Source organism: Mixophyes fleayi, chromosome 1 (assembly GCF_038048845.1).
Source record: "Mixophyes fleayi isolate aMixFle1 chromosome 1, aMixFle1.hap1, whole genome shotgun sequence".
Taxonomy (NCBI): domain Eukaryota; kingdom Metazoa; phylum Chordata; class Amphibia; order Anura; family Limnodynastidae; genus Mixophyes; species Mixophyes fleayi.
The window spans coordinates 297,988,669-298,006,413 of NC_134402.1; the positions used below are offsets into that span (position 1 = coordinate 297,988,669).

At 41.0% G+C, this 17,745-nt stretch overlaps 1 protein-coding gene across 4 annotated transcripts in view; it reads right to left on the reverse strand.

Annotated features, from left to right (window-relative positions):
* FANCC (FA complementation group C) overlaps positions 1 to 17,745 on the reverse strand; it is a 220,269-nt gene that overhangs the window by 29,637 nt on the left and 172,887 nt on the right. For all 4 annotated transcript variants that reach the window (XM_075211083.1, XM_075211081.1, XM_075211082.1 and 1 more), the window contains 4 exons: positions 16,885 to 16,937; positions 6,762 to 6,861; positions 4,671 to 4,746; positions 2,580 to 2,655 (listed from right to left, as the gene is read on the reverse strand). In XM_075211083.1, coding sequence (XP_075067184.1) covers positions 2,580 to 2,655; positions 4,671 to 4,746; positions 6,762 to 6,861; positions 16,885 to 16,937 — 305 coding nt within the window. The remainder of the gene's footprint in view (positions 1 to 2,579; positions 2,656 to 4,670; positions 4,747 to 6,761; positions 6,862 to 16,884; positions 16,938 to 17,745) is intronic.

A 17,745-nucleotide genomic window follows, 5' to 3' on the forward strand; every position in this document is an offset into this window, starting at 1 on the left:
AAAGCTTCCAAGATGTGTCCTGTATGCAGTGTCGGACTGGCCTATGGGGGAAATCCCTGGCGGCCCTCACTGCCGGATGACTCCACTCCCTTTCCAGAGAGTAGAGAGTCAAGGAGCTGAAGGGAAGGTTGCCTATGCCTTCTCAGGATGGTAGATAATGGACTGCCTGGTCAGGTCTGAAGGAGAGAGGAACTTCCTCCTCTTCCTTGTTTCTGCAGGAAGGGACAGGGCTACATGGCCCAGGCATCAAAGCTCTTACCGGTAGCTGGCCCCTCCCCTAGGACCTGACACCTCTTTGTAGTTGCATTCCCATCCCTCCCAATTCCTTAGGCCCATCAGAGGTTTCCAGGAAGCAGAGTAGAGTAAGTATGATTATTAAGTAAGTGTGTTTGTTTTTTTAGTAAACATACTATGGAGACTGGTGTCTATGTAAATGGTTAACATGCTGTAGGGAGTTTTGTGTGTATGTAAAGGATTAATATGCTATAGGGAGTTTTGTGTGTATCTAAAGCATGGAACTGGTGTGTGTATTTAAAGAGTTAACATAAACTGGGCATTGGAGTGTGCGTGTATGTAAACGGTTAATATACTGTGTCTATATCTATGTGTTAATATATTTTCCATACTCCCCCTTCCTTGCAGACACCCCATGTGCCACAATCCCCTTCCCTGTGTCCAGACACCCTTTGTGCCACACTCCCCTTTTTCTGCATCTAGGTACTCCATGTGCCACTCGCTTTTTCCTGCTCCAAGGCACCCCATCTGTTACATTCCTTCTCCACTGCTTTCAAACACCCCATCTGCCACACTCCACTTCCCTACTGCCACATTGGTCACTGCTCCCAGTCAACCTATGCTGCTGCTGGCCAGACCAACACATTTCTCCTCCCTTCTGACATATAGCCCTGCTGTTCCACCTCACCTGCCACCATTCTTTCCTACCAGACACTATGCTGGCCTATAGTGGCTCTTCAGGCTCCTTCACTGGCGAAGCACACACTATTTAATGGTTATTACATGCCCCTTTTGGAACACCATGTCTTGATACATATTGTATCACAAATAAGAAACAAAAGGAACAAATTTATTCAAGGCAATAAAACAATTTATAAATTCAAAAAAGTGTATATAGAGGATAGAGATGGCAGTAATGAAAGGGCAAATGATGCCACCAGATTTGAATTAACCAGTGGGATTGGTCTAAAGTATTTCTTAACCTTTTTTTGTGTCATGACCACTTTAGCATACTACCAAGTCACAGGTACTGCTAATACTACTGTGGTTTGTTGTCTACATTCTTAATTGAAGGAAATGCTAAATTTTAGTTAGAGGTTATGGAAAATAAAGAGGTGATTTTTTCCCCCATCCAAGTTCACAAAACCACTGAAGTCTATCCACAGACCTCCACTGGGTCTGTTGATCCCAGGTTTAGGATGCCTAGACCCTAGAGGAAGTCTTTTAGATGGACCCACATGGGTGCCTTTAAGAGAGAGAGGTAGATGCATTTTAAAAGGTCTGACATTGCCTATTTAGTGAATATTTAGTACCCATCCAGACAGTGAGAGAGACAGCATCTCTCACAGGTACCTGGTATAAGGAAGTATAACCAGCTAAAAAAGTATATTTAACCTGACTGCATTAAATGTAAATCCATAGCTGTAAATCTATGCATTAGTTTGGCCATCCAATCCACCAAATGTAGATCTATGCCCTAGTTTTAAAAATCAAAGGATAGTCACTTTGAATTAGTATTTTCGTTGTGTGACAATAACATACACAAACTTGCTGGAAACATATCTAGTTTGCTCAACCAAAAATAAACATATGGTTATATAATACCAATATGAAAAATTATGATTTTCTGCCAAAGTCAGAGTATTGTTTACTTAAAAATTATGCTAATTATGCTTATGTTTATATTTATTATGGTACTAAAATAAAAATGATCGCTACAATAAAGGGTGTATTTACCAAAGTGACTAAATATATTTCTAGAAAAATCCCACATAAATTGATAAGAATTATAAAAATGTTAAACTGTGAATAAAATAAGCAGTATAATCACATGACTGTAAACAATGCTAGCTCTGTTGATTGATTGTGCAACTACTAAAAAAAATGCAATAATATACAGGATAGTTAAGAACCTACTTTAAATTCTACAGTAGACTTTGGTAAATTGTATCTCACCAGGCAACATGGACAGCTAGAGTCATCAGTTGGGGGAAAGTGAGCAGAACATTACTACACTGTGATAACATGCCACTTTTCTAGATATGCTTTTCTAATGTCCTTCTGCAATCTCCTTGTTGTTCATCTTCCAGTGAATGCAGCACAGATCAACATTCCGTAGACAGATGTAAAACCACATGTCAGTATTGAACATCAAACCATGATTTGTATACGTCAGAGCTTGTCAAACCTCTCCTCAAGTAACGTACCGCAACAGGTCATGTGCTGAAGATTTCCCAAAGTCACAACATGTGTGGTATTTACCAGCCCAATCACTTATGTGCCTCAAAGTTGAAGGTTACAGCTATCCCAAATTAGAGTTTGCTTGTTAAAATAAACTGTAGTACCTTTCTATGTTGTCCACACTTCTCAGCATTTTTACAATAGAACGCAGATGTTGAATGCAGGCATTAGATGTTAACCCTGGAAAATAAATACATTTTTATACAAGATTAATGGAATAGATATTATGTTTATGATTAAAAATACATTTCTTGTCCTAGTCTGTCATTCTGCAGTAATTGTGTGTCAAATGCTGCCCATAAATTACATTCCAAACCAGAAACTTGCAGGCTTGTTCATAATATGTGCTTTGCAATCTCATGCGTACATCTGGCTATTAGGTATGGAGGACTGGATTCTGGGAGCCCCTCAGGTTAATCCTTTCGGGTATTCTTGCATTTTTTTTGCTTCAGCCATAGGATCACACTATGGACCTGATTCACTAAGGAACGTAAGTAAGAAAACTTACTCAAATTCTTGCCTAAGTTCCTAAATGAATCAGGCCCTATCTCTTTTCAATAGGAAAGTTCAGCTCTTTTGGATAAAGAGAGTGTGAGCTGCACTAATCTATAATATATTAATAATAGCAGGAAATGCAAAAGATGCAGTCCTATATCTAATTTACTGGCTAGTATTAGTGTCATTATATGCTGCACCTTCCTCTCTATTGAAATATGGAATACATGAATAAGAAGAAATGAAGGAGAAATGCATTCTATTGTGTACAAAACTCTGTTGTATTATTATTTATTTATATAACGCCACAATATTACACAGCGATGTACACAGAATATGCCATTCACATCAGTTCCATTGGAGCTTACAGTCTAAAACACACTATGGTCAATTAAGTCAGCAGCCAATTAACCTACAGTGTATGAAGAGTAGGATGAAACCCACACAAACTCCACAAACGCAGGATAATTTTTTGAGGATCAAACTCATGACCCAGCGCTGTAAGGCAGCAAGATTAACCACTGTGCCACTGTGCTATCCAGCTGGAAGTGCCTGAATAGTGTTGTGCCCTGCTAGGAGGACAGATTAGCGCTAGGGGATACGTATGGGGGAGAGGGTTGTAGTGGAAGTGAATTTAAAATCACAAACAGAAGAACCTCCCACAAAGCATTAAAACACACTGTGCAAGCCCACAAAAGCATTACACACCAGCCATTGTACCCCTACAAAAGCATTACAATAGCCTGTGTGCATTCACAAACGCAGTACAGAGCAGACAGTAGACCCTTAAAATACATTATACACCAGCCTGTATGTCTCCAGAAAAGCATTTCATCAGCCTGCTTGCCCCAAAAAAGAATTACACCAGAGTGAGACATCAAAATATATCTACAATAAACGTATTAACTTGTGAGCAGCTCCAAAACAATTGTAAGAATCCAATCAAAATCTATTCGATTTATTTTAGGTATGCCCAAACACCCCGTGTGCAGCTGATCACTGTCAGCCTTTATGTAGTCATTTGCCAGACGCTTTAATATGTGGTCTGCCCATACTCCCAAGTCCAAAGTTTGCAGAGCTCTTCCAACTCAGCCACCCATGCGACTACTGGTGTGTGTGTGTGTGTGTGGTCAAGCATAAGAGTATCAAATGAATCAATCTAAACCTCAAATTATTCAAAATACAAGAATCATACAACCATAACATCTTGTATATTTATAAGCCCATCAAAAAGCAATCATATGGATTTGGTTTACTGTCTACCTATCTATAGACTAGTGGAAACAAAAGTATGAAATAATTTGGAAAATCTCAAAGAAACTAAAGTTGCCAATTAGAATATGGAAAGAGGAATGTTGGTGGAGAGAAAGATTTATTTTCTTGCTTGACCTCATATCCTATAACATGTTGAAATGAGATGTGAGCACATTCAACTGTAGACTGATGCAAAAGCATTTGATATCCTTGAGAATCAGAGCATTACATGCATAGCTTGTTAACATGACAATGCAGCACATGATAGATGGAATGAGAAATTGTTTCTTTGGTTTAAAGCAAAAATGAGTTTCCTTGCAGTACAATGCAAGAAAGTTATAAACTCAGCATATTTCATAAATTGTAGATAGATCAAACAAATGCAAAATCAGTTCATCCTCAACTTTAGTCAACTGTTCTAAAGGTGTTCTGTTAGAAAAACGTACCTTCCACTTTACGCAGCAATGCCAACACAAGAGCAGTATTTTCGTGCAGACAGTAAGCTCTTAGTGGCAGCCTGGGCTAAAGTATACAAAGAAGTAGAAAACACACATACATGTTACTACAGTTTATTATAACATTCTGTGTACATAACAGTATAAACACAAACCAAAATTAGCCCCACACAAATAATATTTATAGCAATATTTAAATGAAGAAAATGGAAGCTAAAATAAATTAGACAAGACTAATACAAGTTCTTTTGTGAGTGCTCTTTTTGATACCAGACACATATTGATATTTCAACATAATACAGAAGAGAACAAATATTTATTGGCTCATATACCATCAGTTCATTTAGCTTTGATATGGACACGCAAAAAGTTAAAAATAATGGCCACTGTCCGTATTACATCCACCTTAATCGACATCATTGAATATTTTGTAATGCTTTTTAAAATTAAGCAACAAGAGACAAAGACTGAAAAATCAAATCCTTCTTTTATATAGAACTGTAGTCTCTCATTAAAAATATTTTAAGCTACAAGTAAAATGTATGACCTGAGGATGTGTATACTTCTGTCACGCAAACAGATTCAGAAACAAATAATCTACATGCAGACATCTGCAACTTCAGTATTAAAAAACTGTATGAAGTAAAAATGACTTAATGCCTGAGGAATAAATAACCGGGTCCACAGTGATTGCAAATCAGCACTTGTTTATATAAACTGGACAGTCTTCTTGCTGTTACCTTTCCAACATTATCAAACTGCTATCACCTGCATCTAAGTTAATTCAGAGCTACTATAGCAAGAACTGTCTATATTAGTGGTGATGCACCACTTCAATGAGATTGCTAATTCACTTGCATATGTTGCAATATATTACAGGCATTATCAGTCAACTGCGTGCATAACCATACCGAAAGACATAGATAGCAGATCGTTCTGCTGTTATGAGGCTGGGAAATGCAACTTATTGATTCATTTAGACACCTACAAGGATAATTAGTTCAGGAACTTGACAGATTGTTAAATGTGGTACTACTGTGTTGCACTCTTGGGTATTGTTTTAGATGGAGCAGATCTTCTTGACTGGATATCAGTTGGTTGGGGTGGGGCCCTAGTCATTTGTAGTTATCTCTGTTATTTGGTGTAATGACATTATCCCAGACTAATGAGATACTAAATGTTTAGCTTATGGACATCCAAGTTTTCAATCTACACTGAAGATATTAATTCTACTGAACTGCTCAAAGTATTAGTTAAATTGTATGTGCATCAACTGATACACAGAGGCTATAAAGGTAATTTACTAGCCTGAAAATAAGCAGATGAGCAGTGTATTTATTTTGTGCAGGTGTGCCTTATACACAGGTGCTTATCCACTTTGCACTTTTGGGAAGTTAATTATGTTTGCGTATTTTACATAAACTACTGCTATTTTACCTAAAATACTGTTTGCTTGTATCTCTTTCCCCATCCACTCAACTCACTTTGCACCCCGATAGCCAACAATACCTTGACTATGCATGCCCATAAAAACCTGCACAAAAAAGGCACAAGACAACAACAGCACTTACACTGCAGACTTTTAAAAAATAAATATAAAAAAATAAAAGCATTAACTAGTGCATGCGAAACACCTTACAAATGCATTCATGAGAATGAGTCTTTAGTGTTGCTACTAATACGGCTGACTGTAATCATCATCAGATATTTATATAGCACCACTAATTCCGCAGTGCTGCCCCACAGGGCTTACAATCTAAACTGCCTAACACACACAGACACACACACGCAGGCACACACATGGGTAAATTTGATAGCTGCCAATTAACCTACTAGTATGTTTTTGGAATCTGTGCACTCTGTGGCCACTGTCAGTTTTCTCCAAAACTACTGTGGTATATAGAAGATGAAAGAGGGGTCAGCAGTGGAATACAGCGGTGATGCGTACCAAAGGAATGAACCCATGAAAAGGTAATTTGGCTTGTAGCTATTCTAAGTTGCACAAACAGTTGTTACACAAGCAACATTCCTAGTAGTGAACACTTTACAACAATTGAAACATGTTCTAATGCATAACAGTACCTGTAAATTATCCTTACTGTACTCCTGAATGAAACAATGAGTAAATAATCGTATGATTGTCGTAACTTTAATGTTTCCATCACTCTGCAGAAGGGCATTCCTAGGTATTAAAAATAATACTTTAATTTTAGACATTCAAAACAACAGTACAGGTAACATTACATGCAGCAAGTCTTATGTCACATAGGCCATTGAATGCTGTAGTTTTTCAGCCAATAAAATGCAGCATTCAAAAGATGATCTGAAGTATCTCTTATGCAAGTCATACAAAGGGGACGCTGAAATTATGTCAGACGAGATTGTTCAGATGTTAATCTACTCTATCAATAATAAGCATAGAGTTTTTAATTAAAAACACAAATCAGAACATCATGCATATATTGTACATTAGATAATACACGTTATTAACATCTTGCTGACCAGGTAGGTTCCCATTGATTCTGTATACTGTGGAAAAAATAAAGTGTAAAACATATTTCCTATATGCTTGGGACTCTGGTCTTTACTCAGCCCTGTCATTTTTCACATAGTATATTTTTTTTTGTTGAAAGAAGTTATTATCTAACAGTGCTATGACAGACATTAATTCATGTCCTTAAATTGTTACCAAATGTTACATGCGTTTTATTTTTATTTCAAATGGAAATAAGTAAGGGTGTGCACCGGGCACTTTTAGTGTTTTGGGTTCTGATTAGCTTGAGGTTTTGGGTTCTGATTTGTTTTGCCAAAACACCTGACGAAAGGTTTTGGTTCTGATTTATTTTTAAAAAAGCATAAAAAGTGCTAAAATCTATTTTTTTGTTTGTTTTTCACTCCTACGCTATTATTAACCTCAATAACATTCAATAACAATCATTTCCACTAATTTCCAGTCTATTCTGAACACCTCACAATATTGTTTGTAGTCCAAAACGTTGCACCGAGGTAGCTTTCTGGACTGCGTAGTGGAGTGGGCCCGGTACCCAATTTGGTACCGGGGCCACAATACCTCCGCCTTCAAATGATCTCAATTCCACTGCACAGCTGCCTGCTCCTACATCCTCTGCAGCATATACAGGGTGTAGTTCGAGCGTGTCAATACCTCTTGTTTTAGACGATGACAGGTCATTTTGATTAATTTTGGAGTTGGCAGCAACAGTCAACGTTTTTTTATATCTGATACGCCTCTATCTGGACTGCGTAGTGGAGTGGCCCCGGTACCCAATTTGGTACCGGGGCCACAATACCTCCTCCAACCATGGTACAGACCATTCATCATTGAGATCCCATCAAGTATGTTAAAGACAGAAAGGGTCGAAGTGTTATTTGTTGACTTTGGGAACAAAAAAACTGTCCCTGTTTCAAATCTTCGTGCAATGAAGAGTGACTTTTTCATTTAAAGGCTCAAGCTTTCAAGTGTAGGGTTTATAAGTTATATTATACTTTTGGTTTAATTTGTTGAATTTGTTTTAATTTTGTTTTACTTTGTGCTCATGGCAAATGACTGTGGAACGGTCACATAATGCCAAAAAAAGAGTTGCAAGATGGAATTGTCCTTGGGCCCTCCCACCCACCCTGATGTTGTTGAAATAGGACATGCGCACTTTAACAAACCAATCATTTCAGCGAAAGGGCCTACCAAACTGTGTCTGAAATGATTGGTTTGTTTGGGCCCCCACAAAACGAGCTGGGAAAGAAAAAAAAAAGGTGCAAGATGGAATTGTCCTTGGGCCCTCCCACCCACCCTTATGCTGTTGAAATAGGACATGCACACTTTAACAAACCAATCATTTCAGCGACAGGGCCTACCAAACAACTGTGGCTGAAATGATTGGTTTGTTTGGGCCCCCACACCAAATAAGCTATTCATCTCTCCCTGTACTAACTAAACAGGCTCTACTGAGGCAAGATGTCGTCCTCATCCTCATCCTCTGATTCCTCTCTCCCTTCAGTGTGTACTTCCTCCTCCTCACACATTATCAATTCGTCCCCGCTGGACTCCACAACCACAGGTCCCTCTGTACTATCTGGAGGGCAGTGCTGTACTTGATTGAGGAATTGATAATTCATTTTAATGAACATCATTTTTTCAACGTTCTGCAGAAGCAACCTCCTTCACCGCTCACTGACCAGGTTCCCCGCTGCACTAAAAACTCTTTCCGAGTACACACTGGAGAGGGGACAACTCAGGTAAAATAGAGCCAGTTTGTACAGGGGCTTCCAAACTGCCTTTTTTTCCTGCCAGTAACAATATGGACTGTCTGACATGTCTATTTGGATGGTGTCAGAAAAATAATCCTCCACCATTTTTTCTATTGTGACAGCATCCAATGCAGCGACACTAGACATGTCTGCAATGGTTGGCAGGTCCTTCAGTCCAGACCAGATGTTGTCTGCATCCCCGCTAGCGGGTCATTTAGGAAAACTGAGTTTTTTCCTCGCAGCCACAGGTGTGGAAGAATATGAAGGTGGAGCTGTTGGCATGTCACGGTCCTCTTCAGAGGACAATTTCCTGACCAGCAGGTCTTTGCACCTCTGTAGACTTGTGTCCGCCGGAAACAGAGACACAACATACGTTTTAAACCGAGGATCGAGGACTGTGGCCAGAATGTATTCCTCTGACTTTAAAAGAGTGACCACCCTCGGATCCTGGCAAAGCGTAAGAAGGGCTTCATCCACAAGAGCTACATGCTTGGTGGAATCGCAATGGTTTACCAGCTCCTCCCTCACTTTCTCCAGCTGCTTCTGCAACAGCCTGATCAGGGGAATCACCTGACTCAAGCTGGCAGTGTCGGAACTGACTTCTCGCGTGGCAAGTTCAAACGGCTGGAGAACCTTGCACAACACGAAAATCAGTCTCTAATGCGCTTGACTCAGGCGCATCCCCACTCCTTTTCCTATGTCGTAGGTGGCTGTGTAGGCTTGAATGGCCTTTTGCTGCTCCTCCATCCTCTGCAGCATATAGAGGGTGGAGTTCCAGCGTGTCACAACCTCTTGTTTGAGGTGATGGCAGGGCAGGTTCAGACTTTTTTGATGTTGCTCGAGTCTGCGGTAGGCACTGGCAGAATGCCGAAAGTGTCCAGCAATTTTGCGGGCCACCACAAGCATCTCCTGCACACCCCTGTCACTCTTGAGGTAATGCTGCACCACCAAATTAACGGTGTGGGCAAAACATGGGACATGCTGGAAATTGCCCATATGTAATGCCCGCACAATGATACTGGCGTTGTCTGACACCACAAATCCCCTGGAGAGTCTAAGTGGGGTAAGCCACTCCGAGATTATTTCCCTCAGTTTTTCTAAGAGGTTGTCAGCATTGTGCCTCTTACTAAAACCTGTGATACACAACGTTGCCTGCCTTGGCACGGCAAGCCGTTGTGGAGATGCTGCTACTGATGCAGCTGCTGCTGTTGCTGCGGAAGGCGATGCATCTACCTAGTGGGCTGTCACAGTCATATAGTCCTTAGTTTGCCCTGATCCACTTGTCCACATGTCCGTGGTTAAGTGGACAGTGGGTACAACCACATTTTTCAGAGCACTGAGGACACTTGTTCTTACTTCTCTGTACATCTTTGGTATCGCCTGCCTAGTGAAGTGGAATCTCGACGGGATTTGGTACCGGGGACACAATACCTCCATCAACCCTCTAAATCCCACTCCACTGATGGCGGACACCGGACGCACATCTAACACCAACATTGCTGTTATTGACGCAGTTATCCGCTTTGCCATAGGATGACTAGTGTCGTACTTGGTGCTCATGGCAAATGACTGTTGTACGGTCAATTGTTTGGTGAAAGACGTAGCGGTCTTACGAATTCCCCTCTGGGAAGATGACCGACTACCAGCAGCAACAGCAGCAGTGGCAGTAGTAGGCGTACCGCTGCAGGATTCCTCGGATGAATCCCGTATTGAAGAGGACTCAGTCTGGCTGGTGACATGGCCTGCAGGACTAAATCTGCTGGAGATCGTGGAGGAAGTTGACGAGGAGGGTGTTGGTGGTGTGTATCCAACAGGACCAAGGGATTTAGGTGTCCCTGGACTGATGACGGTCCTAGCCCCAGTTCCTGAACTAACCCCTGAACTATGAAGGTTATTCAGGTGACGTATAAGGGAGGATGTCCCTAGGTGGCCAAGATCCTTTCCCCTGCTTATTTGAGCTTTACATAAGCTACATATGGCCATACATTTGTTGTCAGGATTTGGATAAAAATAACTCCAGACCGAAGAGGTGCATTTTTTGGTCTTCTGACCAGGCATGACGATGGGCTTTTTCATCCCATGGACAACAGCTGTTTCCCCCCCTGGTGCCTCATTTACAATAACCACATCAGCATCCTCATCATCAAGTTCCTCCACAGCGCCAGCTACATCAATAGCCTCCTCCCGGTGTACAACATTAACACCTTGATTATTCAAATCTGGATCTACACTGTGGGTGATCCTTCCAGCATATGCAGAGGGTGTGCTGCAAATGGTGGATGGAGTCACCTCTTCCCGTACAGTGATGGGAAGGTCAGGCTTGTCAACCACCAACACCCTTGGACTTGCTTTGGGGATTTGTGATGTCATCTGTTCAGAAGGCTGTTTGCTGTTTTGTTGCTGACAGCATAACTCTTTTAAAAAAATTTTGGGGGGGGGGGGAGGAGGAGGGCTTAGATCCTTGGGCGAAGCTGAACCACTAGTCCTGAACACGGGCCAGGGCCTAAGCCGTTCCTTGCCACTCCGTGTCGTAAAGGGCATATTGGCAAGTTTACGTTTCTCCTCAGATGTTTTCAATTTTCTTTTTTTACTAATTGCAGTGAACTTTTGCTTTTTGGATTTTACATGCCCTCTACTAGGAGATTGGGCATCGGCCTTGGCAGACGACGTTGATGGCATTTCATCGTCTATGTCATGACTAGTGGCAGCAGCTTCAGCATTAGGAGGAAGTGGGTCTTGGTCTTTCCCTACTTTACCCCCCAAATTTTGGTACTCCATTATATGCAGCACACGTTGTATTACAGTACTATTTTTTAAATACTGCAAGAACAGTGAACAATTTTTAATAGATTGCAGTAATAAAGTTTATGGACTGTAATAATTTTTTTTTGACTTTTTAGAATATTTTTTAATATTTTTGTCGAATTATAATTTTTTGGGAAGATTTTTTAATACTTTTAAAATAAAGATGCACTTAGCAAAACAAAGCACAGGACAAAAACACCGCTGGACTCAGCAAGGACAGAGCACTGGACTGATGCACCACTGGACTCAGCAAGGACAGAGCACTGGACTGATGCACCACTGGACTCGGCAAGGACAAAGAACTGGACTGATGCTCCACTGAACTCAGCAAGGACAGAGCACTGGACTGATGCACCACTGGACTCAGCAAGGACAGAGCACTGGACTGATGCACCAGTGGACTCAGCAAAGGACAGAGCACTGGACTGATGCACCACTGGACTCAGCAAGGACAGAGCACTGGACTGATGCACCACTGGACTCAGCAAGGACACAGCACTGGACTGATGCACCACTGGACTCAGCAAGGACACAGCACTGGACTGATGCACCACTGGACTCAGCAAGGACACAGCACTGGACTGATGCACCACTGGACTCAGCAAGGACACAGCACTGGACTGATGCACCACTGGACTCAGCAAGGACACAGCACTGGACTGATGCACCGCTGGACTCAGCAAGGACAGAGCACTGGACTGATGCACCACTGAACTCAGCAAGGACAGAGCACTGGACTGATGCACCACTGGACTCAGCAAGGACACAGCACTGGACTGATGCACCACTGGACTCAGCAAGAACTTTTTTGATTTTTTTTTTTTATATTAATTTAAAAGGATTTTTGTAGAATTTTTCTTTTTATGGAAGAATTTTTAATACTTTTGAAAGAAATATGCACTTTGCAGAACAAAGCACAGGACAAAACACACTGCTGGACTCAGCAAGGACAGAGCACTGGACTGATGCACCACTGGACTCAGCAGGACAGAGCACTGCCAAAAGCACCACTGGACTCAGCAGGACAGAGCACAGCACATCACAGCACGAGAAATAGCAGGACAGAGGACCACCTAACACACCCTCCCTCTTCCCTGATCAATGCCCGAGTGAAGATGGCAGCGGCAAGCGGGGAATTTAAAGGTTCCGAGTATCGTGAGATCCGACAGCGGGATTATGACTCAGAGCCTTGTTTTAAATTTCGGAATCGGCGGGAATACCCGGACAGTGCTCTGATCTGACTCGGACCCGCAATGTTCGGGGGGGCTCGGATTCCAGGAATCCGAGTGCGCTCATCCTTAGAAATAAGTGGCTGTCCACATTGCAGGCAAATATGGTACAGAAATCTCCACTCATTTTCCCTAACGTGGGAAAATAGAAAATGAGCGGAGATTTTAATAATGCCTCCGATGCCATGTGTCTCTGTGGACTGTTACGGAGATACATTACGTCACCTCGCACAGAACTGAATCTGCCCCTTTATTAATGATAGTAGTTTTCAGCAAGTAATAGTGAAATGAGACATTATTTTTTTTTTTTATTATGCATTTACACTAATCAGCCACAAAACTAAAACTACCTGCCTAACATCATGGACAGGGACGCACGCAGAATTGTTAAGAAAAAAAGAAAAGAAAAAAACCCCCAAAACACGCGAGAGAGCTGCTGCTGCTCCGTTTCAGCAGCACTGTACTATACAGCAGCCACGGCGCTGTCTAAGAAGCGTCCGCGGCGGTGCTGTATACAATACAGCACTGTCGAGGACGCCTCTTTGACAACGCCACGGCTGCTGTATAGTACAGTGCCGCTATGTGGGGCACTTAGTTAGCGGAGGGGAGGGGTTTCTGGAGACCCAGAAACCCCCCCTGCGTGCGCCCCTGATGGAGGTGTTCTTTGTGCCGCCAAAACACCTTTGACCCATCAAGACATGGACTCCACAAGATCTGTGAAGGTGTCCTGTGGTATCTGGCACCAGGGCATTAGCGGCAGATCCTTTAAGTCCTGTAAGTTGCAAGGCAGGGTCTCTATGGATTCTACTTGTTTTTCCAGCACATCCCACAGATGTTCGATTAAATTTAGATCTGGGGAATTGGAGGCCAACATCTTAAACTCTTTGTCATGTTCCGTAAACCATTCCTGAATAATTCTCGCAGTGTGGCAGGGCGCATTATCCTGCTGAAAGAGGCTGCTGCCATCAGGGAATACCACTGCCATGAAGGGGTGTACTTGGTCTGCAACAATGTTTAGGTAGGTGGTACGTGTCAAAGAAACATCCCCATACGCATCAATGAGCCTTGGATGCCCAGGGCCCTGTCGCCGGTTCACTGGTTGTCCTTCTTTGGACCACTTTTCGTAGGCACTAACCACACATACCGGTACCACCCCACAAGACCTGCGTGTTGGAGATGCTCTGAACCAGTCATCTAGCCATCACAATTTGGTCCTTTGTCAAAGTCGCTCAGATGATTACGCTTGCCCTTTTTTCTTGCTTCAACACATCTGTGGTTTTAATGTTGTGGCTGATCGGCATTTGTGTGCTATACAACTAATGTAAATATATGCTTCTTAATTATTATAACAAATGATTATTTTTTGCAAATACTATTCAAAATCTTTTTGTCTTAGAGCACACATAAAATCTAGCAACTCACTGTAAGTTTAGTACAGATTGGAATATTATCTTCAAGCAAAAGTATAAGGAACATTTAGGATCAGTGCTGTTGAAGGATATGGAAAGATTTTTTTTTACTGCAGAAGCACCTGCAGGCATTTCAAGACACTTCCAGGAAATCATATATTCTGGTACAAAAATATGTACCAGACAAACCATTGACAGATTTGTTTAAATAAAATCTACTGTAGATGATTTGTATCCACGTAGCTTTCAAGGAGCCATGAAGTGAAGGTCAAGTTTAATAAGTCTGAAGTGTAAATAGAGTAAACTATGCAGACAAATGTGAGCTGTTCAGCTGCCTTGTGGATATATCCTAACAATACTGCTCCCCATTTCAAATTCATTCATCTTTATTCTAAAACACTATTTTCCTTACTGTAACTAACATCTGCAAGTTTATCTACAGCTAAATTGTGTTGTCATTGTCTTACTCAAAAGTGTACATATATAAATATTTCTTGAACATGTCACATGGGCCATTTTAGAAATACATACTGTCATGAATCGGGGTGTTAGTCCTGTTTACACCACTCGGTGGTACCATATCACTGTACATCTCCCTTTTTGCCGAAGACAGAATTTTATCCTGGGACAAGCGTGACTTTTGTCTGCAGTACTGGAGGCTGCCATCTTGGGTGTGACATTTGCTAAACATCCTGCTAAGTCTGAACACCTGATCTTATCCACCAACTAGCTTCCTGTGCAGACAAGAGTCTCTCTCTACACTCAGCAAATTGCCAGTGCAACACTTTCCTAGTTCCTGGTTCCAGACTATCACAGTTACTGTTTGTTTGCTGCTTCATCCTGCCTGCTGTATACAGATCTCAACCATCAACCCTTTGTATGAATTCAGCTTCATCCTGTTTGCTGCTTCATTTTGCCTTATGTATATAGATTTCAACCATTTACCCACTGAGTGAATTCAGCCTTATCCTGGTGCTAAGAATGGACTTCAACTATTTACTCTCTGTGTGAATTCAGTTTCATCTTGTTGCTGTTATATGCACTTCAAACCATTAACCCTTTGTGTGAATTCAGCTTCATCCTGTGGCTGTTATATGGAGTTCAAACCATTAACCCTTTGTGAAAATTCAGCTTCACTCTGCTGAAATAAAGACTTTGGATATGTATTTCTTGTGTGGATTTACCTTCATTCTATCTGCTTGTGTACGGTTTCCAGCTGTTACCTTCTGTGTGGATCCTCCTCTCATCAAGCTATTCCTGTCTTTCCTACTGGCTATCTTGGGTAGTAGGTTGTTGTTCTGAGTCATCTACTTTCTGGAGTCATCTCTGTGTCTTGGGGTACTGACTTCCAGTTCCAGGCCTACCTCAGGTTCTGAGTTGAGTTGTCCAGGGCCAGCTCCAGGCTTATTCTGTTCAGGAGGTTGCCAAACCCTGTATAGTCTCTGCATGAGTTTTGAGTCTTCCCAGTCACAGTTGTGATACTATATTCCTTTGAGTTTCTGAATTCTTTGCGTTATTGAGTCTGGTCATGGGGTCAAGATCCTCCCTGTTCCCACGTCCAAGTTCCAGATTCCAGTCGTTTATTCCAGTACGGAGTCCAGTCCAGCATTCCTCCTTCTAACCTCTGGTATACAGAAATAGAGGTACCCTATGAGCCAGACACTCATCTGGCCTCCCAGTTTCCACTACATCCCTGCCACAGCTAGCCCCAAGGGTCCTGAGATGAATCCCAGAAACCCTATTGCCGTGACACATACTTATCCTTTATTAACTTTTTTTTATCTTATGTTTTTATTCTGCTTTCACTTTGCTTCCGGATTTTTTTTGATAATGAATTTAAGATATAAATGAGATACAGGCATACTAAAAGAAAAATGTAAAATATGAAATGAAGGTGGCAGTTCTTTAAATGAACATTTTTACTGTTTGGCCAATATATATTTTGTAGTGTATCTGCAAACCTGCAAATGTACCCCCTTTTACAGGTGTGGTTCCATAAAATTAGGAAGCAGGTGTGTAGCATGAATAGCAATAGGAGGACAATAAGGCCCACTTGTACAAAGAGAGATAGTCGACAGAGGAATTCCTCATATATGCAGACTATAAATGACCATTGTTCCAATCTACATTTCTGTTCCTATTAACACTATGGAAAAACGGTTTTCCAACACAACTTAAATGTATTGTCAGGTGTGTGCACTGATGGCCAGTTATATGGATATAACAATATTTGAAACAAAAAGTCACAAATAGGAATTGTATAGTTTGTGGGCTTTGTTGTGTTCTTGGCATATTTAGTTATTATCTGGGAGATGCAGCAGATTCACCATTTTAATTTTCCCTGGGGCACTAAGGTTGATGCTACATGGTGAAGATGCTGCCATGACTGGAATATTGTTTTCCAATAGATTATTGGACTAGTAATGTGTCATGTCCACAGCACTGATAATATGAATGTAAGTACATGTAATGGGTTTGCTCTCGGTAACAATGGCTTACCTGAAAATGTCATTGGCAACTCTAAAGATAGCTGGATGACATGCAGCTTGTGGCTAAGGAGAAAAACACAAGGGAATTACATACAAGCATCCATGTCCTTCCTAATACCAGCAGCTACAGTATGCAAATAAGAGAGTGGAGGATTAACATCATTTCATTGAACTTTGTTTAAAATAATATAATAGATACAGATAACAGTAGAGTTGTATTTAGGGATATCAGGATAACTTCTAACACTCCAACAAAATACGGTACTAATAATTTGTTTTCAGTGAATGATGTGATGCACCTGCAAAACTAACACTTGAAAGAAAAAAACAGAAACATATCCTTGTGGTGTTCCAAGAAAAATATATAAGTAATAAATAAAACTCTACAAAGATCTGCAATATAAAAAGGACTGCAATGAGCCTTCAAAACAAGACATATTTAAAAAGAAAAAAAGACAACACTAGAACTAGAATAAAATCTAAAAAGATCATAAAGACAAAGAAGTTTTTCCTGGCAGAATTATTATGCAATATGCATGACACAGACTTAAATAAATAATCAACATTTATTTTAATGTTCACCAAAATAGCAAAACTGAAATAATCTGTCTTCAAAACCTTTGACCGATTCTCAAATGATACCACTTGGAAAGGACCTGAAATTCGCTCCCAGTTCTGAGCCGAATATGTGGGAGCTCTTTGTCAAACTTGAAAAGTATCTAAGAACATTTTGTAGACAAAGCTACTTTGCTTTTAAAGAAGAAAGATAGTTTATAGGTTCCTATTATTTTAGACAAAAGAGATCAAGCGAGTCTCCTTGAACTTAATAATTTATGGGAACAAGGAGACATAGTAGTGAAATGCATGAAAC